Source organism: Arachis hypogaea, chromosome 6, assembly GCF_003086295.3.
Source record: "Arachis hypogaea cultivar Tifrunner chromosome 6, arahy.Tifrunner.gnm2.J5K5, whole genome shotgun sequence".
NCBI lineage: Eukaryota > Viridiplantae > Streptophyta > Magnoliopsida > Fabales > Fabaceae > Arachis > Arachis hypogaea.
The window spans coordinates 103,866,532-103,889,560 of record NC_092041.1 but is presented as its reverse complement, the minus strand read 5'-3'; the positions used below and the strand labels follow the sequence as shown (position 1 = coordinate 103,889,560).

At 30.4% G+C, this 23,029-nt stretch overlaps 3 protein-coding genes and 1 long non-coding RNA gene across 4 annotated transcripts; 2 read left to right on the top strand and 2 right to left on the bottom strand.

Annotated features, from left to right (window-relative positions):
- Window positions 1-3,838: 3,838 nt before the first annotated feature.
- On the top strand, window positions 3,839-5,050 carry LOC140173375 (uncharacterized). Its single transcript, XM_072196468.1, has 2 exons — window positions 3,839-4,340; window positions 4,428-5,050. Exons 1-2 carry the CDS (start codon window positions 4,181-4,183, stop codon window positions 4,883-4,885), a joined length of 618 nt encoding a protein of 205 aa, XP_072052569.1. The 5' UTR covers window positions 3,839-4,180; the 3' UTR covers window positions 4,886-5,050.
- A 3,788-nt stretch (window positions 5,051-8,838) lies between these two features.
- LOC140173374 (uncharacterized) lies at window positions 8,839-9,996 on the bottom strand. The gene is made up of 3 exons (XM_072196467.1): window positions 9,750-9,996; window positions 9,105-9,287; window positions 8,839-9,005 (listed from the first exon to the last, which is right to left on the bottom strand). Exons 1-3 carry the CDS (start codon window positions 9,864-9,866, stop codon window positions 8,967-8,969), a joined length of 339 nt encoding a protein of 112 aa, XP_072052568.1. The 5' UTR covers window positions 9,867-9,996; the 3' UTR covers window positions 8,839-8,966.
- Window positions 9,997-10,400: 404 nt separating this feature from the next.
- LOC112805845 (protein FAR1-RELATED SEQUENCE 5-like) lies at window positions 10,401-12,041 on the bottom strand. Its single transcript, XM_025848172.1, has one exon. The coding sequence runs from the start codon at window positions 12,039-12,041 to the stop codon at window positions 10,401-10,403; it is 1,641 nt and encodes a 546-aa protein (XP_025703957.1).
- Window positions 12,042-14,450: 2,409 nt separating this feature from the next.
- On the top strand, window positions 14,451-16,009 carry LOC112698267 (uncharacterized). The gene is made up of 2 exons (XR_003151472.2): window positions 14,451-14,584; window positions 15,536-16,009. It is a non-coding gene; the product is annotated as an uncharacterized lncRNA (long non-coding RNA).
- Window positions 16,010-23,029: the final 7,020 nt, after the last annotated feature.

Here is a 23,029-nt window from a genome sequence, read left to right as displayed (position 1 = left end):
TTATAATTAGGGTATTACGATCATTTTTTATAAAAATAATATTAATTTAGACCGTTCAAAATTTGATTTACTATTTTTCGGTCAAATTAATTTATCTAGACTAATTTTGACAAAAATAACACACGATTTAATCGATTATATGTGTTAAATTTTAATTACTAAAAAATATCTTTAAAAAAAGACGTTTCAGACGTTTTTATCTGAGTGGCAGCCATAAAAATAATGTAAGTTTATATTTGAAAAATTACTATTGACTTACGAGTCCTCCACGTACAATTATTCTATTTTAAATTGACTTTAATCCTTTTATGATTCGTAGCAGATGACCATTTTGGTCATAATGGTCATTTATGTTGTAAATACGAGAAAAGAAGGTTAGATTATTATATCAATATTTATTAAGTATAGTTTTGATGATTAATTATAAAAATATTCTTATTCATATTGCCTCATTTTATAATTGGAAAAAAATAATATCATAATATTAACTATCACAGATATAATATAAAAATTTTATTAATATTATTATCTGATTGTTTATTTGAGCACATAGTTTAATATAATAGAATTTTTTCTCCAAGTGAAAAGTAAACAAGTCCATCTAAAACCTGAAAAGGATAATGCCTTGAGTTTAAAGAGACCAGATCATGATTCTAGTATAGTGAATTCTATCATGTAGAAGAGAGATTCCTTCTATATGTATAGAAATTTGTTGTTATTTTTCTAGCAAAACAAGTGTCTAGAGAGAGAGTATAATTAAAGTTATAGTGAAAGACAAAAGTTGATGTTGGTGCAGAATGTGGACCCCATTGCAATGGATTAATTTCACTTTTATTGAATGATGTAAAGTAGATTAGTTTTAATTATGAATTATAATGATGGGCTGGTTTTTGTTTTTATTTTCTTTAATGGATTTAAGTTTTTGGGCCAGATAAATTTTTTCCTTGAATTTGGGTCTTAATTGAATTTTTTTATGAAAAATAAAAATAATAAACATAATATTTTATGAATTTGGAGGTTATTTGGATTTTTTTTGTTTGGGTCTTAATTAATTTTTTTTGTGTAGATGTAGGTGTTGATTGATTTTTTTTAATGAAAAGTGGACACTTTTTTTGTTATGAAAGATGTATTTTTGTATTCTTGAAAATATTAGTTTAGTCTTTTCATATATTATTTTTATTCTAATACTGTCAATAATCTTATTCTTAATAATATTTTAGTGTATAATCATTCATTAGTTATGATTTTATTATTAGTTATATGGTTAATTTTTGTAGTAGGATAAATAATTTACGTTATAAAAAAATTATAATAGTGCACAAGAATAAAATACTTTAGCATTTAGAATTTAATTTTGGTTCGTTTAGGGTTTATTTTCATAATATTTTTGGTATGTAATAAAATTTTTGTATTGTAACGATTGTAAATCGATGATAGAATTTAGTGTTTAATTAGAGTTGTTTTCGTAAAACCTTGGTAAAAATTTTGAATATATTTAGTTAATATAGTTGTTGGAATTTCTGAATATAATTTATAATTTTTACTAAAAAAATAAAATATGTATGTTTTTTTATGAGTATTTTACTAAATGGCATCATGTTATTTAACAAGTTATATTCATGCTTAACGATAAATAATTTTTTGATGTAAAAACAATCACAAAAAGAATATGTTAGATGGATGCTAATTCAGAATGATTATATATATATATGTGTGTGTGTGTGTGTGTGGATGACCGGAAAAATTAAAATGAGGGTAAATCATATGAACAAACTGAATGCGTTCTAAATTTATATGAATGTCCAAAATGCAAAGTGGTTATATGAATTTATTGCAAATTTTTGTCAAAACCATTAAATCTAAACCCATGAATTTGATTTATCTTGAGTGTGGTTCGATTATTATAGTTTCAATTTATCTCCATAAAAGCTGCTCCTATTAAATCGAAGCTATTGACTTCGTTTTACGTAAATTAAATCTAATAGATTCGATTTACATGAGATAGTCTTCACTAAAATATTTTTTCATAGTAAATTGATTCCAATGAATTCGATTTACTAATACACCTACTAATTCAAATCATACGTAACTGAAACATTCATGTAAATTTAAAACACATTTAGTTTATTTATGTGATTTATCCTTAAAATGAATGTTGTCACTTTTATACATTAAATTTGTTAATATAGAGATTAAGTAGAGTATTATCTATTATTGGATATGATATGATACGATTCTTTCATGATTCATTTAAGTGAATTTTATTACTATTTTTTATTCTTTCTTTTTAAGTTTAATTCGTTCTAAAATTATAAAATGATAAGTATTGTTATAAAAATGAATCATTTCAAAAATGAGCCTTTTAAAATTTTTTTAAAAAATAATTATGTACTTTGTATTCATGATATTTAAATAAAGTCTAACATATTAAAATTGGATTAAAAGCCATTTAAATTCTTTTTGTTGTTTCATTATTTTTAAACTTGTGAATAAAATGGTTTAGTTATTCAAATTTATTGTTACTTGATTTAGAGTTTACTGTAAGATGCTTAGGATTTAGGTTTTAGTGTAGAAAACTTTAGAATTTAGAATTTAAAAATACATTGTTTAGAAGTTAGAGTTGGATGGTTTAGAGCTTAGGATTGGATAGTTTAAATTTCATGATTAAGAAATCAGGTTTTTGGTTTATTATTAGAGATTAAAATTAGATGGTTTAATTTTTTCATTCTAAAATTTGATTGTTAAGTATTTTAATATTTAATGATAAGGAGTTTAGTGTTTAGGATCGACATTTTCGATCAAATTTAAAAAATAGATACAGCGTTGATGATCAGATTTTTTATACTTAACAATGTTAATTAGTTGTTAATTCATTTATGTGTGGGTTAATTTAATGATAATGTAAATTATGTGTAGGTTAATGATATATGTGAACAAAAATATTAAAGTAATTGTTATTTAAATTTTTACTTGCTAGTAAATTATTTTTAAAATAAAGATACGGCAAATAATGGTTATTTGAATTTAGAATTTAATTTCTTGTGTGTTAGTTAAATTTAAAACAGTTAATCTTTGATAATAGGTATGCTTATTGCTGATCAAAGTTTTGTCTTTGTGTTAACAGAAGATTGTTATTGGGACGTGACAAATTATGATGGTAGTAACATGTTGAGTGTTGTTGAAGAAGAAATACTGAAAGCGATTCTCGTAAGGTACTTGAATTAATAAAAGAAGATATATTTTAATTAATAATTTATATTTGATACATTTAAGATTAAATTAATAATGTATAAATATTTTGACTTTTACTATATATAATTATGTAGACATTTGTTGTGGTGTCTAAAATTTTTGGTCAAATTGTCAAAAAAATTAAATAGTTTATTTTAGATTTAAAAAGAAAAGTAAAATAATGATAATAATTTAAAAATTATTAGGAAAAATAAATCAAACGAAATTAGGCATCAATGAAAAAGTATCGTATATGTGGCTAAACTATATATATATATATATATATTAACATGTAAGTGATCACTTAATAATATGTAGATAGACATATTTATACTAATAATTAAAAATATAAAATATTTATACATATGCAAAAAGGTAATATAGATTAAATTAGATGGCTCTTGTAGATATTTTTGTTTAGAAAAATGTTAATAATAATAATAATAATAATAATAATAATAATAATAATAATAGTTTTGGGTCTTTAACCTTTGGGCAGGGATGGATGGGACGTGCATCTTTTGAAGAAATAAATAAAAAATATAAAACGGTTTGTGTTATCATGACCTTGGGAAGTGATAGGTCAGACGAGTTAGAGATAGTCTGACTGAGAGAAAAAGTAAGCGGGAGAGAGAGTCCATTGCATTTGGTTTGAGTGGAGTTGAGAGAAAATTTTCTGTTTGTTGATATATATGTTCTTCTTTAGTTTGAGATGGTTCAGGATTATACTTCTTACCAGGATTGTGTCTCAAAAAAAAGTTTTTTTTGTTAGAAGTGTAGAATTGTATGTGTTTTTATGGATTTTGGCGAGATGCGTCAGTTCTACGCGATAAGAAAGGGTCGCAAGCCAGGGATATATACCAATTGAGATGATTGTGCAAAACAGGTTCTGAGATTCAACAACAATGAACACAAAAGCTTTTATTCTTTGGACGAAGCTGAAGAGTATATGAAGGGCGGTGAGTGTTCCAGAGGAAGGGAGAGTTCTAAACCTCTTCTGGAGGGTCCTTCTTATGGAAGTCCTCTTTCGCATAAAGTTTCAGAGTTGTACGTTTCGTCTAGCAGTGGATTGCTCGGCAGTGGTAGTGGTGGCACCAAAGCTTTGTCAAGTTCGTCATATAATTTTGTTTTGTTGAGAAACTTGTATTAATGTCATTCTTATTGACCGTTCACTAATTAATTGAGTTATGTTGCAGGGGGACATGCAGTCTCTATTACTGAGGTGAAGGATTTTTTGTATGAGGAAGACATGGAGCTCATGCATATGCGTGTTTGTTCCTCGCTTCAAATCGGAGTTCCTATGTTTGTCCCTCAACACCTCGAATCAAAAGACGGACAACCCATGTTTGGATTTACTGTGTTTCTTTCCCACAATCCAAGAGGCATGGAGCTTGTGGCACATGGTCTGGCATCAACGGAGGAAAGGATTGCTAGGCAAGAAGTTTCATTCACCATGCTAGAGAAGTTGCTGGCAAACACAGGATACAGAATCTATGACTATAATTATAGGAAGCTGGTTTTGATGCAAGAACAACATGGACAACAAATGTCTGATAACAATTGCCTCTCCCAGCGAATTCGACAACTAGAGGAGGAGAATGCTGAATTACGCAGTCAAGTTCAACTCATTGAGGATATGTTAGATGGTTATTGATAGATTATATATGTTCGATTTGGCTGTTGAAGGCATGTGAATCTGGGAAATAGATATTATTTTAGGTTGGGTATGTCTTTTTTGGGTTGTTATTGTCATTGTGATTGTATCCTGGGATGAATGTTGAACTTATTTAGCTTATATCATTGAAAAAGAATTTTAGTACTCAGTTATCCATTTTTGGGTTATCCATATGAATATGACATAATGTCTCTGCATTTGTGTTGAAATCGATCGGCATCTCATAAAATTATTTAAAATGAATGTCGATAAAATGGTATTATATATAGGCAGGACAAGTTTTCGTTATAGATAAATAGGGTTCACGAATTTAATTCGATATAAATTTAAATTTGGTGTTAAGACGTATTCTTCTCACGTGCAAACAAGTTTGAAAAATAGTTGAGGCCATGTGAATAAATTTGAATCGACAAATGAAATAAACTAAAATGCAGCTTAATTATGTTAAAGTAGAAATTATAGTGAAATTTCTGCCTTAAATGTGCAAATGTAGTTCCAGTAAATAAAATATACTATTTATCGTTATAAAAATTAATAATTTTTTTTCAACTGAGTAATTAACAATTGATATTCGCTCCAGCTAATATTAAAATATTTTTCTTAAACATTATTATACATTGAGTTAATCATGTTAATAAAAATAATGCTCTAAGTTTTTCGTTTTTCTATGTACCCAAGTCTATTAAATATTGGTTGTGACACAGTAGTAGCCTAGTAGGTGAAATTTCTGTGGATATCCAAGTATGGATTTGGAATAAAATTGATTTGATAGAGAGAGAATTTTTTTTCAAAGTGACTGAGACTAATATTTTTTTTTTTCAATTTAAGAATCATTATTTACTTTTAAGTTTAATAATTTAATGATTTATCTAATATAATTATTTACTGTATTCAAATCTCATTTTCTCTCTTTTAAATCTTATTAACTTTTTACTATTAATAACAATATATTTTGATAGATCAAGTCATTATGTTCAATAATTTTTTATTATTCCTTTTAGTTTTTATTTTTTATTAATTCTTACATCTATTATCATATAAACATATTTTAATTTTTATAAAAACTCCTAATTGAATGTATTAATAATATATATGTATAGTTAATTTATCTTAAATTTTATTTATTTTTTTATGATATTAAAATTAGAACATATTAAATTAAATTTTTTTAATATGAATATATTTTACATACTCTATTTAGTAATTTATTTTAAATGTATACATAAAAAATATCAAATTAAATGATTATACATAACAATAGAATTATAAGTAATAAAATTTTACCGTATAAAATAATACCAAATAAAAGAATACTGAGAATACTAAAAAAATTTAATGATATTTTTTGTCATCATAAAATTTATTACTATTATTGTTGTGTACTGTTTATTAGTCTATTTTTTTATAATATGTATTATTATTTCTATTAGAAATGATCAATTAAATAAAAAATTATTCATAAATAATAAAAGCATAACTAGTAAAAAGTTTAAACTAAAATAATAATAAAAATAAGATTATTGAAAATATTTAAAAAGAGTACTAAAGTATATTATTTTATATGTTATTTTTAATTTAATAAATAAAAAAATAATTTTTATTATAAAAAGAGTACTTAAAAAATTGTCCTTTAGAAGCATAGATAGTATAGGCCGTGGAAGAAAAGCTACGAAATGACATTCTTGTGTGATGTGAAATATAAGGTGCGAATTCCCAAAAATAGATTTGGTAAAAGCTTGATTTTACAGAGAGATTGCTTTTCATGGAAGTTTTTAGTAAAAGAGAGAAAGTCTTGTGTTTTTGTTGTTGGACCAGTCAATTTTCGGTTTGGGTTTACCTTTTTATTCCGGCCTACTATTTGATATTGTTGGCCCAATCAAAGGTAATGATAAATATATTGGCGTTCAATTGGTGGCACAAATCAAAGTGAGAGTTCCCACCTGACTCACTAACACTTAGAATTTGTTATATGGAGGAAGCGAATAAGGGTGACCTTGAAGGCAAATCGAAGCTCCCATCTGCTGATGCCTCAGTTATGGAAACTAATACTCAGGAGAATATCATCGGCGAGGAGGATCCGTTCATGACAATGTTGAAGAAAGTACGTGAGGTGAGATACTTCGTTCTGATCATGTTGATTAATTTACAAACTCAATTTCAAATACTAATGCATTCTTAAACATTCCAAGCAGCATCTACTTGAGAATGACGGGGTCACTCGATCCATTGTGGAGTCTCAAGCACAACAGATGAAGAAACTAACAGTAGTAGTAGCTGGCCATGCAACAATGATAGAAGTGTTGTGGGCATTTTATAAGATGATGAAGAAGTCAGGCGCCATAGACGAGGAAGTGAAGACGACAAATGCACAAGTTACAGGCGCAACAAAGAAACACCAAAGAAGAAGCAATCCGGTTGTTAAGAAGACCGTGAATCTAGATGCAATGCTGATGTCTCAGGTTGGGCTAAAGCCAAGGCCAGCGGGAGCAAGAACTTCAGCAGCACAGGGAGTGGTCGCCAACGGCAACCTTTGAAGGTGAAATGCTACTTTTCTGTTTGTTCTAGTGTATACCTTTGAAGGTGAAATGCTGCTTTTATGTATTATGTTGACTGATAAACCACTATTTTATGGTTTATCTTATGTTTAATTGAGTGGTTTTTATCAAGTCTTTACCCACTTATTCATATGATTAGCATAATATTACAATTCCTTCCCAAAGTTGTTCTATGGTTGAAAACTTGCTTCCTAGAGATCTTTTTATTGTGTATTTTAATTCTCCTTTATACCATTCGATGCCGTGATCCGTGTGTTAAGTGTTTCAGGCTTCATAGGACAGGAATAGCTTAGAGAATGGAGAGGAAACTTGCAAAAATGGAAGGAACACAAGAAACCAAGGAGATGACCAGCGAACATCGACGCGGACGCATAGCGCACGCGACCGCGCGAAATGGAGAAAATTGCAGTGACACATTCGCGTGCCTGACACGAACGTGGATTGGAATCTGCACAAATGACGCAAACGCATGGACGACGCGTACGCATGGCAAGGAAAACGCTGAATGACGCGCACGCGTGGACGACGCGTACGCGTGACGTGCGCGATCTGCAGAATTAACAGAAATCGCTGGGAGCGATTTCTGGGTTGTTTTTGACCCAGTTTTTGGCCCAGAAAATACAGATTAGAGGTTATAAAGTGGGAGAACGCAACCATTCATCGAATAAGATGATAATTCATAATTTTAGGTTTTTAGATGTAGCTTTTAGAGAGAGGCTCTCTCCTCTCTCTTAGGATTTAGGGTTAGGATTAGGATTTCTTCGTCTTTTCAATTTCAGGTTTCATATTCCTTTACTTTTATGTTTTTGCCAATATAGGTTCCTGAGGAAATTTGGTATATTTTTACAACAAAACAATGTCTAAAATAGACAATATGATCATTAAAACAAAATAATATAAGTAATTATATTCATAGAAATAAGTATACTGAAATCAATTTAAAAAAAAAAGTAAAGACTACCGTATATGAAATAAAATTGATTAAGTAACAATACCAGTAAAAAAATAATTAAAGCTTAAACCGATCACATTATTAATAATAATTACATATAAAAGCACTAAATCTTTGTTATATATATATATATATATATATATATATATATATATATATATATATATATATATATATACTTCTTTAAAATTCTGAACAGGCCAAGGCCATTACTTGCAATCTTGGATCCATCCCTGATCCCAATCAATTGTTCCGAAAAGAAAAATAATGTATGATGAAAGTACTACTAAATGAAGCACTATGGATAAGGTCCACACGATAAAATAACATACTAGTCCCTAATGATAATAAAAATACTTGTGCAACAGTTACTGACTCTCACTGGTGCACAACAGCTAACTCTCCGAGGACAGAACCTCGAACTATTTTACAAACATAGTATGCTACAAGTAAAACCAGTCTACTTCAGCGCACAAATTGAAATGAGTTACAATTAGGCCTATTTAACAATAATATACCCATGCAGGAGCCAACCTTAATGTGACAGATGGAGTTATGTCCCTTTTTTCAGTGATTCTAGAAGCTCCAGGACCTGTGAAATCATGATATAAATCAACTGTTATAAATCCAAAAAAATGAACAAACAAACGGCACAACTCTTGCAACATGAACTACATAAAAGATGGCCTACAAGCGCATGGTAATCGGAATTGCCTACACCAGGCCACGAAATTACATTCTCGCTTTGGGCAGTTCTGATTATAGGCTCCGTCGACAAAGCAGCTACAGTTTCATTTGTGTCAACATTATCCTGTTTGACCTGTGCAGCAGCCCTCCTCTTACTCCTTCGTAAATGCCCTTTTCCTTTTAAAACCTGTCAACATGGCCACCCATGTTAACTAATCCGTCTACCACACATTTATCCTTATTTAGGGTTTATAAAAATGTTTTTTAGAAACAGATAAAGAGAACAACAATAACCTTGAATAATAGTATCGAACAAGAAATTTAACCATTAAATACCTCATGCATAAAATGACAAAAATATCAACTAACCTTCTTAGAAAGGTAGTGTCACACTTTTCTGGCATTTATAAATATCTTTCCCAGAAACAGATAAAGACTTGTACAATAATCTTGAATCTTAATATTAGACAAAAGATTAATTGTTAAATGCCTCATTCAAAACATGTCAGAAATACCAAGAAGTAACCTTGTCTTAAGCTAGTGTTGTACGTATTTGCTATTTACGCATATCTATCTTAGAAATACATAAAGACAACAATAATAACATTGACGATTATTATTGAACAGCAAATTAATCATCACAACTAACCTTCTCATCGGCTAGTCTTACAACTGATTCCTCGTCTTCTTCATCATCTTCACTACCCCCTTTTAAGAAATTGGTGTTCCGTTGAAGACATTTTCGTTTAGTGTGGCCGGCCTTCATGCAGTTGGTACATTTCCTCTTTTTTCCCTTTTGTCCTCTTGAGCGGGGGCTCCTTTAGTTTTCACAACGATAAGATCTATAATTGTTCAATATGTGTCTTTTTTTTCCCTAGTGGCTTGTCCCAACGGCTCCTTAAGTTGGCTACAAAGATTGCGAATTCCATCCATAGCAGATTTGAAAACTGTATGATTTTTCGATCCAAGATACAACATCCATTGCGATGCAGCATGGAGTACCCCATGCCGTAATAGAAAACCTCTCTCACTTAAGCTCTCGTTACTTCTTTCTCGTACTCATCAATAGCCTTGGCATCTCTCCTCCATCGCTTCAGAATCAAACGGCTTGGAATATCCTTCAAATGCTCATGCTTCATTACAAAAAATATGTGCTTACACAGAAATCCTTCCTTCTCCCAAAATCGACATCGACATTCAAACTTTAATGAGTTATTGTCAAATAAGGTCACTACGTTCTGACCAGGTTGACTATATTCTTCGGTAGTGTAGACCATTGTCATTGAAACTCTCATTTTGCTCACAAAATTAAGGCCTCATATACCATCAATCTCTCTCTTAACTTGCATAAATATTGCTCTAGTGTAGACAGCTGCAGCACACTTCTCAATAGGATCCAAACATGTTGTGAAGACTGGAGTACTGTACATCGAAGTGAACTGTGCAACCAACTCTTTGTTACGGTATTCACAGACCACCAACTCCATATATTTTGCACATGGTTCACAATACTGTGTCTCGATATTAGGAATTTCTTGACATGAGAATTTATCCCCTCACATCTAGATGTGGTCCAGTATCCAACACAAAACTTTCCGCGTAGGTATGCGCTTGCCCACATGTGCCTCTTTTCATACATCTGTGTTGCCCAACATTTTTGGTGTAAACCGTACTCGCCAACAGCTTGATCCCATTGGAACTCAAACTCGTCAACCTCCATGTCCGCATATAGCCACTTAGAGAATATTTCACGAAACATTTGCTCACTTCCATTTGAAGTAACATTCTTCTGCAAATGCCATGCACACAACCGGTGGGTGGCTTCAGAAAAAACCTTTTTCACTGTTGCAATCATTGTATCGTCCCCATCGGTTACGACAACGGACGGAGGTTTATTACACATAACCTCCAACAAATTCTCCAACATCCATGTGTATGATGCAATAGTTTCATTTAGAACCAATCCAAAACCAAATATCGTAGTTTGCTTGTGGTTGTTTAAGCCGGAGAATATCACCAAAGGTCTATTGTATTTATTCTTTTTGTATGTCGAGTCAAAAGCAATGACGTCTCCGAAGTACTGGTAGTCGACTCTACTAATTCCATCAGCCCAGAACATATTCGCTAACATACCATCCTCTGTTAAGTTAAACCTAGCCATCGCCATTGGATCGGCTGCCACCTTTCCCTCTAGGTATACAATGGCAGCATTTGAGTCACCATCAGTAATCTTTGAACAACGCATCTTGTCGATGTAGTTATATGCATCTTTTTTCGTAAACCCCAACAAAGAATATCCTCCGGCAATCCCAGCCATATAGCCGAGAATCTTAGACATAGGTACACCATACCCATGCATGCCGTCTGTGTGTGCCTTTGCAGCATTTGACATCTGACGAAATTTTGGAATCATGTGCACCATTACTCGCGGTGTCAACTCATGATTATGCTCCAAGATAACTTTTCGAACCTTCCATACTGAGTTTTCCCTATCTAGGTAAATCGACAACTTCGCCATACAATTAGTCAGTGTTTCAGGTCGGTGACCCCTTTGTCTATCCAATCTATGAAGGTATTTTTCATCTCTCAATCCTGCCCTATTGCAAAAGAATCTTCTTCGTATCAAATTTCCATGGTCATCCTTGCCATAATCTCCCTTGCGCACACCGAATCCATGACATCTTCCAAATTTACAATAAAATTCATCGGCACGTTCCTCACTCCGAAACACCTTTGTCATTATCTGTTGGTCACTCAATCTGATAACGTTACCGTAGTCTGATGCATCCTCATCAGATACAATGTCTGCGGCACCGACATCACATGCATCGTCGAAATCCTCATTACACCCATGCTCTCCATTCCTATCCCTTATCATGCTGTGCACATCTGCAGACATTGCAAGATTCCATCTGTGAAAATCAATTTCAATTAATGACATTCTCAACAACAATTCAATATACACCAACAAGCCTTCCGATACGACATAAGTGGATTTGAAATCAATTTTATCAATTATTCAATGAAACCAGAAAGACTTTTCAAATAAAGCCTCCACTTCTACCAAAAATTGTTGACACCCGATAACTAACATTCCTGTTAACCAATGTTTCAAATTGAAATCTGATATACTCATTTCACTTGGTTTGTTTGAATAGTCTATACCAAAAATGATATTATCCAACATTTCAAGTTGCAATCTGACATACTCATTCACTAGGTTTATTCTAACAACCAACAACACAAACTAAATCCTCTAATTCATTAGAGACAATTAACCCAACTAAAAGATAAATTAGAATAACATTTTTCTTATATTCTAGAAATATCCATCAAGTTTTTTTTACACATGAAGCATCTATTAATGTCAAGAAATTAAAACATAGAATAAAAGGTTCTTCAATATTCTAAAAAAAATATTTTTCTTTAACTGTTATTGGATATTAGCTATGTTTTTATTGAATAATAGTATATAAATAAATTAAATTTCATTCTTAACATAATGCTGAATATTAATAGAGAATTATTGTGTATAGTTAGAATTTGGACGAAAGAATGATGGAAAAAGACCTACATATATAGATTAGAAAAAACCAGAAAAAGACAGCATTAGAATTTAAACATACAAAGTAATTGAGACCATGAGACACCTTATCCGCTAGGGACAAATCTAGGGATAGCAAGTAGTTTTATTGGCCCTTCAAGATTCTGAAGAACTATATATATATATATAGTAATAGATAAAATAAAAAATATTTAATCATTTTATAAGTTTAAGCTTTAATTATTTTTTTACTGATATTTTTACTTAATCAATTTCATATCATACACTTTAAGTCTTTATTTTTTTCAAAATAATTTTTAAGTACTTATTTTCCATGATTATAATTACCTACATTATTCTGTTTTAATGATCATATGGTTTATTTTAGACATTTTTTTCCTTTAAAAAATATCAAATTTTCTTCTGTATTTATATTATCAAAAAGAAAATTTTTACCTTATTTTTTATGATAAGATATTTTAACTATAGCTTTATTTTTACTGTCGTATTTTATATTCTACAAGAGTATCCGTACCTTTAAGATAATTAATAATTTATAAATTATTTTCAAATTTTTAAAATTTTTAAAAGATCTGATCTTTAATAAAAAGACATAGCAACTTTTTAACTAAACATATCATAAAAGTATTGGTATTTTATAACTTTATAAAGTACTACAGAGTACTATGTAATTTTTGTATCAAAACAAAATTATTGGAAAAAGTTCAATATTTTTTCTATATATATTAAAAAAATCTTTAAAAAAAGAACAATTTACTAATTATGTATCATGCATAAATTACTTTTATACAATGAAAAATAACCAAATAATAATTAAAAAATGTGTATAAAATTCGACCTTCGCATATCAAAATTTTTAGATTCTACCACCCATTATGTTTGAAGAACCACGCACCTTGCCTTAGTCATTATCATTATTTAATTCTATTCATCCTAATACTCACTTAATACATATTCTGTAATAGTCAAAGCCACTATCATATTGCATATACTATCTCGTAACAACAACAACAATCATGATGGCAATTAAAAATCATATTATTTTTGTTTGATTTCACAAAAATAATAAGACGGATGATTTTGAGAATGTACCTGCTTGATCTAACAAATCTGGACAAACTATGAAGTAAACTAGGTGAGCGCCACAGGCCACGGCAACCACGCTATCAAATCATGAGTATGGAACAGCTGATTCCGATTGACTGAGATGAAATCGTATAAGAGCCATAAACCCTAACAGGCACGTCGAGTTTGTCAATGAGAAGACGATGTGCTTCGACTGAAAATCAACCACAACGACGGTATGAGGAATGGAGTAGTGTGGAGGGGCTGATGGCTAGGTTTTGTGACGGTGTGAGACTGGAGACGAGAGTCCAAATGATGAGGAGGAATAACTCCACTTTTCCGGACGCTAATAATCTTAATTTTTCATAAAGAGAATCAATTGAGACCCAATTTCAGGAAAAATTTTTTGGCTTGGTCCAGAAACTTAAATCCATTAAAAAAACAAAAACCAGCCCATTATTAACATTCATAATTAATAACTAATTTACTTTACATCATTCAATAAAAATAAAATTAATCCACTGCAGTGGGGTCCATATTCTGCATCAACCTCAATTTTTGTCTTTTACTATAATTTTAGTTGTACTTTCTTTCTAGACACTTTTTTACTAGAAAAATAATAATAAATTTCTACACATATAAAAAAATCTCCTACGGAATAGAATTCACCTTCTAGTATAAAAATATGTTGTTGTATGTACAAAATATTTTGACTCTAAAATTGAAAAGTGTGTCCAACAAATTAGCCATTTGAAATGGATTCTCTTTTCATTGCACACAATACAAAACATATTGCAAAAGGAAAAACGTTATATATCAACAGAAAACATGTGTCGTCTAGTTTGAAAAATCAGGTGATAGTCATACAAAAAAGATTTTTAGTGTTCTTATGTGTCTCTCGTATATATATATATATCTCCAAGAAATCCTAGTAAGAAATAGAAATGAAGTGCTTTAAATTTTTCAGTGTTTTTCTTTTTCTCCTTTATATTCGTTCTTCATATTAGAATATCTTTTCATATAGTAAATTAGTTGTTTGTAGTTTAGAATTTCATTTGTATTTCTTAAGTCAAATTTCTAACAAATATAAAACTAAGTGTTCTTACAATCATATAAACATCCTAGAACTTAAAAATTGTAGAATGGTGTCAATATGCTTGGTTTTATAAGGCTTTGATCCTATTTTATAGAACCAGAAGAATAAAAGATTCTATAACTAAAAGAGTCAAATTTTTAAAAAGTCTTTAAGGGCAAAAGTTATTATGGGCCAAAAATTCTAAAACTAACTCATAGGTTATTTAATCCTCTTTTTTTTTTTTTTTTTACATTTTCTATCTCAACAACACACATAAAATTTGTTAAAAGTCATTAATTTATTCTATTCTTTTGTCATTTTTAAAAATATAATAAGAGATTTTTTAAGTAATGAATAAATTATAAATATAAAAAAAAAATACTATATTAAAATTAAATACTTTTATCACCATTTTACTCTTCTTAAATAATAGAATAGGTATACGTCAATGAACCGGTGTGTGAATCCGGTTTGGGTTTTTGTAACATATACTGGATTTTAATTTTAGTGCTAGTCAGCTGTCTAGGCAGGTAACGGACATTAGGAAGGCATTGATTGTTTTGTATCCCATTTCCTTAGCGCCAGTTGATTAATTGTTTTTAATTAATCTAATTAAATCACTAGTACAATAGTAGTCCTGAGTTTTAACTTTTAAGTTCGAAAATTTAAAATATGAGGCCATGTTGGCAAACTATTTAAGATATTTTATTTGCCTCTCTTTTAAACTCAGGTATACTATGGCTGCTTTGCTTTTGGTTGAATAATTCAACCTAGTTCAGCGGTGGGTGTGTTAGATTCTACGTGTTATTGTGTGTGTGTCGGGTAAAAAGAGATAGAAAGGAAGGTGGGGCAGTGTGTGATTGAAGCATTTAAAGTTGGGTGGCTCTTTCTCCTGTTATTCACGTCTTCAGCATCAGGAAATTAGATTTGGGGCTTGTAGGGCTTAAAGGGCAAGTCCTATTTTAATTTTTGTTGGGAGGATTTAATTAGAGTTGGACTTATAAAATATGATTTTGTAATTTTTAAGGTCGTGGACTAAAATTATTTTGGAAGATTGAGGGTTAGTCCTAAAATTTGGATTAAATCGACACTTCTCTTGTAGTGAATCACATAAAACACTGTATTCAACTAATAATGTGATCCAGTAGTGATAATTTCTTAGTTTAAGAAAGAATATCTAAAATTCTTAGATATTTATATCTAAGTCAGTGTCTAGTATGCGGAAATTTTTAAAAAAATATTGAAGTCTTATATCATTAAATTTGAGAAGACTAGTAAAAATACTATCTTATAACAATATGTTGATATAGTAGAAATTAAATATCAATTGTTGTTGCGGACTAGATATAGACAAGTATCGACGAACCAGTATATATATATATATATATATATATATATATATATATATATATATATATATATATATATATATATAGTGGTATATCTTCTTCTCAACACTTTATTATTCAAACTCTTTTTAATTAGCTCGACACGTGAATCTCAAATTGAATTTTGATGATTAACAAGAATAAATAGAATTTAAAATTTTTATCTAACATTTGTTCAAGTATTTAAATATATTAAGAAATATTTTTCTTAAGTAATAATGGTATCAACAAATAAACTAGGTAAAATTGAACTTGAGAAGAACTACACAAATTCTGTATAACTTCAAAAGTGGTTCTAAAGTACATTGTCTGTAACATTCTAAATTTTTAATAATGATAATTCTAATTTCAGATTAGGATTTATTGCTTCTAATTGCAGATAAATATATCTCACTCTCTCTGGAGGAGATTATTAGACTTAATTTAATAAGTTTTGCCTAATTGCAATTCATACGACTAGCTAGAATAAAAATAATAATCATGGACATTTTGATCCCGGAATTTTTAATAAATTACAAATAGGCATGTATGTTTTTGTGAAAACGCACGCTAATTTTAAATAATTGATAGGTGTTACGTGAAATAATAAAAGATAATTAGAGAAAGATGATAGAAAATTAATCTAGTTCCGAATTTGAATTTAAAACCAAAGCCAACAAGTTTGGTGACTTGAAAGTGCACAAGACACGTAAAATACACCGCAACGGGAAAGAATTGAGATATGATCATGAAATCCAGAATTTTGAGATGAGTAAATAGAGAAAGTATAGGGAGCTAATAGAATATTTGTACAATATGTATAATGGAGGTTTAGGGAATATTAGAGATATAATCATTAGTGTTATTTTTTTCATCAGTTGAAATTTTTGGGAAGAGTAGTATCATAACATGATATTAAAAGTCTAGATCCAAAAGGTTAAGAGTTCGATCCTTAGTGAAAATCCTGTGATTTTTTCGGCATTCATAAAATAATAGAGAATTGATCATCCCAAATAAGGTTCATATAAAATAATATAAACTTAAAAAGATTCACAAATAGGAAGTGAGAAGAGACAGATATTAGAATTTCCCAAAGATGCAATATTACAAGACACGTCCACGCCAAAGATAGCCTTAGATACTTATTCGCGTGGGAACCAGGCTTTACATCTTTCAATGCAAAATGACAAATTTGCTGGGTCACGATAAAAGCTTTTGCAGTTTTGAATACATTGTTCCTGCTTTGTTGATGTAATATTATAAGACTGTTTAGGGATATTGTAATGGAACTCAACAATGGCAACACAAATAATCGTCACTCCAATAGTTAACATTGCTATCATGCAATTCCTAGCCATATATATGCCGCTCTTCCCTTTTGGATTGCAAATCATAATATATATATTCCTCGATTAGCTAGTTTGTGTCCCTTCCCTTTTACTGAAAGTTATAAACCACTAATATAAATAAAATTTTCATTATAGCAAAGAGTTGCTTTAGAATAGGTTTTTATTTGGATTGCGCTTTATTTACCTCTTAAACTAAGTGGATTTTGAAAATAAAACCATTATATGACAGTGTAATTTAATTTTGGGGAAGAAATTATAAGATGCACATTGAACACTAGTTGATGTTAAACATATAAAATACAGACCTAAAAAAATAATATTAAAATGGATAAATGTATGTGCATAAAAGGGAAGTTGAATCGTGCATGGTTATAATTTTTTTTGTTTAAAACAAATTAATTAAAGGAGCTTATCAAGTTGCTCATACTTGTGAACAACAGAAGATAAATATTACTTTAGAAAATGCTAGTATATATATACACGTAAGAAGGGGGTTTCTAATATATGTGTAGCAACTTTAGGATTTTTTTTTTTTTTTTTCCTTAAAACCAACTTTCGAAGTATATAAATAACTCAAATAATATAAATAAAGAAATAGAACTGATAAAAAACACACAAAGATGTATATTTGTTCAAAATATCCATAAATACATGTAGCACGGTTGAAATAGTGGGTAAATTTTGATTCTTTGGTTTGATAATTTCTGTTCTAATAGCTATAATTCCAGTACAATCTTCGAGAATGGTCATGTAGGAGTCATATTTTGAAAAGGACACAATAATAATAATAATAATAATAATAATAATAATAATAATAATAATAATAATAATAATAATAATAATAATTTTGTTCAGAATTCATGCTTAGTCGCTTTATGTATATTATGTTTATGAACAGGGACGCTAGGTATGTAGTTGTGAGGATAATTGCCTTCAGTACAATAATTTTAAATTTTTTTTAAGTCATATATAATAGTAATATTTATTTATTTTTATTAAATAATTAAATTTAATCCCACAATATTTTTTATTTAATTTTTGATATTTAATAATTAATTTAAGAATTTTATATAAAATATTTGTTAGAATAATTAATTTTTAAATTTAAAAAAATTGATATTTTTTTTAGAATTTGATTCAAAAAAAATATTATTTATCTTTTTTTAAAATTAATTTTAATTTTTTTATAATAACTACATTTATTGAAAGAACTTGCCTAATTATAATTACATCAGTTATTTTATATTATATAATTTTTATATATAGGTAATCTTATTCATAGTTATAAATGATACGTATACATAGAATAAGTTATTATTATTTTTAATTTATGTTTAAATGAGACATTTTATTTTACTTAGCTTTTAGGGTTTAATGAAAATTAATAGTCAAATATAAATAGAATTTCAAGTGGTCAGTTTCTTTTATATGAAATATTTTTGATATTTATTCAAAAAATTGATCTATGTTTGATTTTTTTATAATTTATTGAAATATAATTATTTATAAAAATTAAGTTTTAATAGTGGTATATGTGAAATTAGTAAAAATCTATAATTAGGAAATCAGTAACAGTGACCAATTTAGCTACCGAGTTTAGATTTTTCGATCAAATATCAGCGACCGATTTACCGACCGATTTTATCAACGACCGAAAAGTTGGTCGCTATTTAGCGACCGATTTTCTCAACGACCAATTCAGCAACAAAAAAAGTGGTCTCCATTTAGCGACTAATATTGTTGGTACTAGTTTGGTAGCATTGGTTGAAAATCGGTCGCTAATGGTTAGCGACTGAAGTTGGTTGCTATTTTTAAATTAGAGACCAAGGTTTTAGCGACCGATTTTCAAGAAAAATCGATTGCTATTCCAGTAATTTCTTGTAGTGGTTGTTGCTGTTGTTGCTACATTTTTGGTATAGACATTGTGACTATTTCTGGTATTTATTTGAAAAATTGATCTGTTTAATTTTTTTATATTTTATTGAAATATAATTATTTATAAAAATCAAGTTTTAATAGTGGTATATGTGAAATTAGTAAAAATCTATAATTAGAAAATTAGTAACAGTGACCAATTTAGCTATCGATTTTAGATTTTCAGATCAAACATCAGCGACCGATTTAGTGACCGAAAAGTTGGTCGCTATTTAAAGACCGATTTAGCGACCAATATCGTTTGGTACTAGTTTCGTAGCATTGGTTAAAAATCGGTCGCTAATGGTTAGCAACTGAAGTTGGTCGCTATTTTTAAATTAGCGATCAAGGTTTTAGCGGCCACCAGAATCGGTCGCTAATAAATCAGTCGCTATTCCAATATTAATTGTAGTGGTTGTTGGTGCTGTTACTATTTTTTTTGTCTCTTTCTCCTCTTTTTCTTGGTAGTTATAGTATTTTTATTTTTTTATTTTTTTGTTTAATTTTGTTCTCTTTCTCTTGTTTTTATTCTTGTTAAAAGAGTGAAATAAGAAGGAAAAAATGAAGAAGAAAAAAAGATGATGATAATGAAGAAGAAAAGGAGGATGAGGAGTTTTAAATTGTGTAAAATTTATTCAAAAAAATAATATCAAAATTTGTTAACCGTGACACAAAAGATTTTTTTTAATTTTGACACTAAACTTTTTTAATCGTAATGCCAAACTTTCTTAATTATTGACGTATTTTTTGTCGGTGAAAAATTTGAAATTAAATTTTAATTTTATTGACAGAATTATCGACGGATTTTAAGTTTTTGAAAAAAAATTTAAATTTTTTACCAATAAAAAATTTGTCAGAATTTTAGACAGTAAAATTCTATTGGAAAAATACATCTATAATCTATTGTTTTTTAGTAGTGAGATATCACAAGTGCGATTTTTTTTTCATCCCTAGGCAGCAATCATATGCATTAAAGAATCCATCTATACATTTGTTTGGTTGTCTTGTGATTGGTTTACTTCTAATAACTATTATATTATTAGGAGTGTTTTGATCTGTTTTATTACTCGGGTAGGACTATTTGTTAGGGATGGTGCTGTAAGTGTAATAATGTGTTTGTTGTGTTAGTGATGGAGAGCATCTATTAGGTTATTAGAAATATTAGTTAAAGTAGTAAAGTTTAGTTATGTTATTATAATATACATATGAATTAGTCCTACATTGCCTAATACTTAAAGGTTTCCCCTCTCCTACTAGTATAAATATGTGTATGTACCTCTTTTATTCACAAGTTAAATTGATTGAGTTATATATTTAAATAAACTATGTGCTTATTTTTCTCCAAATTCTTTTAAGAGTAAGAGGTGCATCATTGGCTTAGCCAATCAAGGTGGGTTCTTGGCTATTTTTATCATAGTAAGGTTGTTAACCTTGCCAAGATTGGTGGCCCAAACGACGTCCTAGCATCAGTTTGGTATCAGAGGAAGGTCGGTCCTTGACTTGCTCCAGTAAAATTTTATTTGGTTCGTGGGTACGGTCTTAGTGCGATTCTCTCGCTGTTGGTACGAGTCGTCATCAGTATGAATTGTCTGTTGCGAAGTTCCGGGTAATATCGTTCTTTTCTCTTCTTTTGGTGCAATTTCGGTTGGTGATTATCTTCGTTCATTTCCATCATTATCATCATTGTGCATCCTCATCGTCATCACAACATCAACATCCAAGCATCAGTCTCATTGCATAGTAAAAGATGGCTACGAAGCGTAGAACTATTCAAGAAATTGAAGTGGAGGAATTATGACATCAAGTTAAGGAGTTACAAGAGCAACTTGCAAAATATGAAGCTGCTCAACATAATCGTGGAGACCAGACCGAAGACCGTCCTTCTAGCGAAGAGGATAATGAAAATCCATTTCATTCTTCTTCTTCGTCTGAAGATTTGTCCACATGAAGAGCACGACACAATACGACTCACAAAGCTAAAGACTTAGGAATCAAAATTGATATTCCTGAGTTTGAAGGGAGACTCCAACCTGATGATTTCATTGACTGGCTTTGCACAGTGGAAAGAGTATTCGAGTTAAAAGACATTCCAAATGACAAGCGTGTGAAGCTTGTGGCGATCAAGTTAAAGAAGCACGCATCAGTATGGTGGGAGAATCTCAAGCGTCAGCGAGAAAGAGAAGGACAGAGCAAGATCAAGACATGGGATAAAATGCGCCCTGAACTAAGGAAAAAGTTCCTTCCAGATCTCTACAGGCAAGAAGTTTTCATCAAATTTCATAATTTGAAACAAAAATCATTGACGTGGAGGAATACACAATAGAGTTTGAAGAGCTTCTTATGAAGTGTGACATTCAAGAGCCTGAAGAATAAACTGTTGCTCGCTACCTCGGAGGGCTTAATGAGGACATTGAAAATATTGTTCAACTACAACCGTTCTGGACGTTGGATGATGTTACAAGACTAGCGTTGAAGGTTGAAAGGCAACTAACAGAGAAGAAGAACAATCGCTTCTCAAAAGAGAGGGGGTGGTTAATCTTCCAAAGCAGAAATGGACTCCTCAACAATCCTTTAAGGTGAGTCCTTTAAAAGGTTCACAAGCCAATAAGGAGCACAACTCTTCTCACTCTACTGAATCCAACAGAAGGTATTTCAAGTGCCAAGAATTTGGGCATATTGCTGCTGATTGCCCAAATCGGAGAGTTATCACTCTAATTGAAGAAGAAAACCATGAAGAGTCAAGTGAAGAGTTCGAGAAGGAGGATGACATTGACTATGATGCTGAAGAGGAGGTTCCAGCGGATTGTGGTGAAGCTTTGGTGGTTCACCCATTTTAAACACTGCCATGCTAACTGAAGATGAAGCATGGCTCCACCATAACATTTTCTACACAAAGTGTACTGCCCAAGAAAAGATGTGCAAGGTCATCATTGACTCTAGAAGTTGTGAGAATGTTGTTGCGACGTATATGGTGGAGAAGTTGAAGATTCCAACTGAGGAACATCCTCACCCTTATAAGTTGTAGTGGCTGAGAAAAGGGAATGAGATCAAAGTGACAAGGCGATGTTGCGTTCAATTCTCAATTGGGAGTAATATATAAATATACAGACAAAATATGGTGTGATGTCATCCCAATGGACGCATGTCACTTCTTGCTAGGATGTCCGTGGCAATATGATCGTCGGGCTATCCATGACGGATTCAAGAATAAGTATTCCTTCTTCAAGGATGGATTGAAGATCGTGTTGACTCCATTAAGACCTAATGAGTACGAGAAGCAAGTTGAGCCGTCCTTAATCACAAGGTCAGACCTTAACAAAATTCATCGAAAGTTCAGCTTCATGTGTTTCTTACTGATTTGTGAGGAGAACAAAGAGACCTTGTCCGTGCATGAGGATGTCAAGCCTTTAATTGAAGAATTTTCTAATGTGGTCCCTGAGGAGATCCCTAACGGGTTACTACCAATGCGAGATATTCAACATGCCATTGATTTTGTCCTTGGTTCGGTAATCCCAAACAAGCCAGCATATCGTATGAGTCCTAAGGAGCAAGACGAGTTGTAACGCCAAGTAAAACATCTCCTAGACAAAGGCC

Bases quoted from the DNA above. Each gene is read 5' to 3' on its own strand.
- LOC112805845 (XM_025848172.1), bottom strand. From the start codon at position 12,041: ATGTCATTAATTGAAATTGATTTTCACAGATGGAATCTTGCAATGTCT.
- LOC140173375 (XM_072196468.1), top strand. From the start codon at position 4,181: ATGAAGGGCGGTGAGTGTTCCAGAGGAAGGGAGAGTTCTAAACCTCTT. The intron at 4,341-4,427 runs GTTCGTCATATA...GTTATGTTGCAG, and splicing joins TGGCACCAAAGCTTTGTCAA to GGGGACATGCAGTCTCTATT.
- LOC140173374 (XM_072196467.1), bottom strand. From the start codon at position 9,866: ATGAAGGCCGGCCACACTAAACGAAAATGTCTTCAACGGAACACCAAT. The intron at 9,288-9,749 runs GTTAGTTGTGAT...CCATGTTGACAG, and splicing joins TAAGACTAGCCGATGAGAAG to GTTTTAAAAGGAAAAGGGCA. The intron at 9,006-9,104 runs GTAGGCCATCTT...ATGATTTCACAG, and splicing joins ATTCCGATTACCATGCGCTT to GTCCTGGAGCTTCTAGAATC.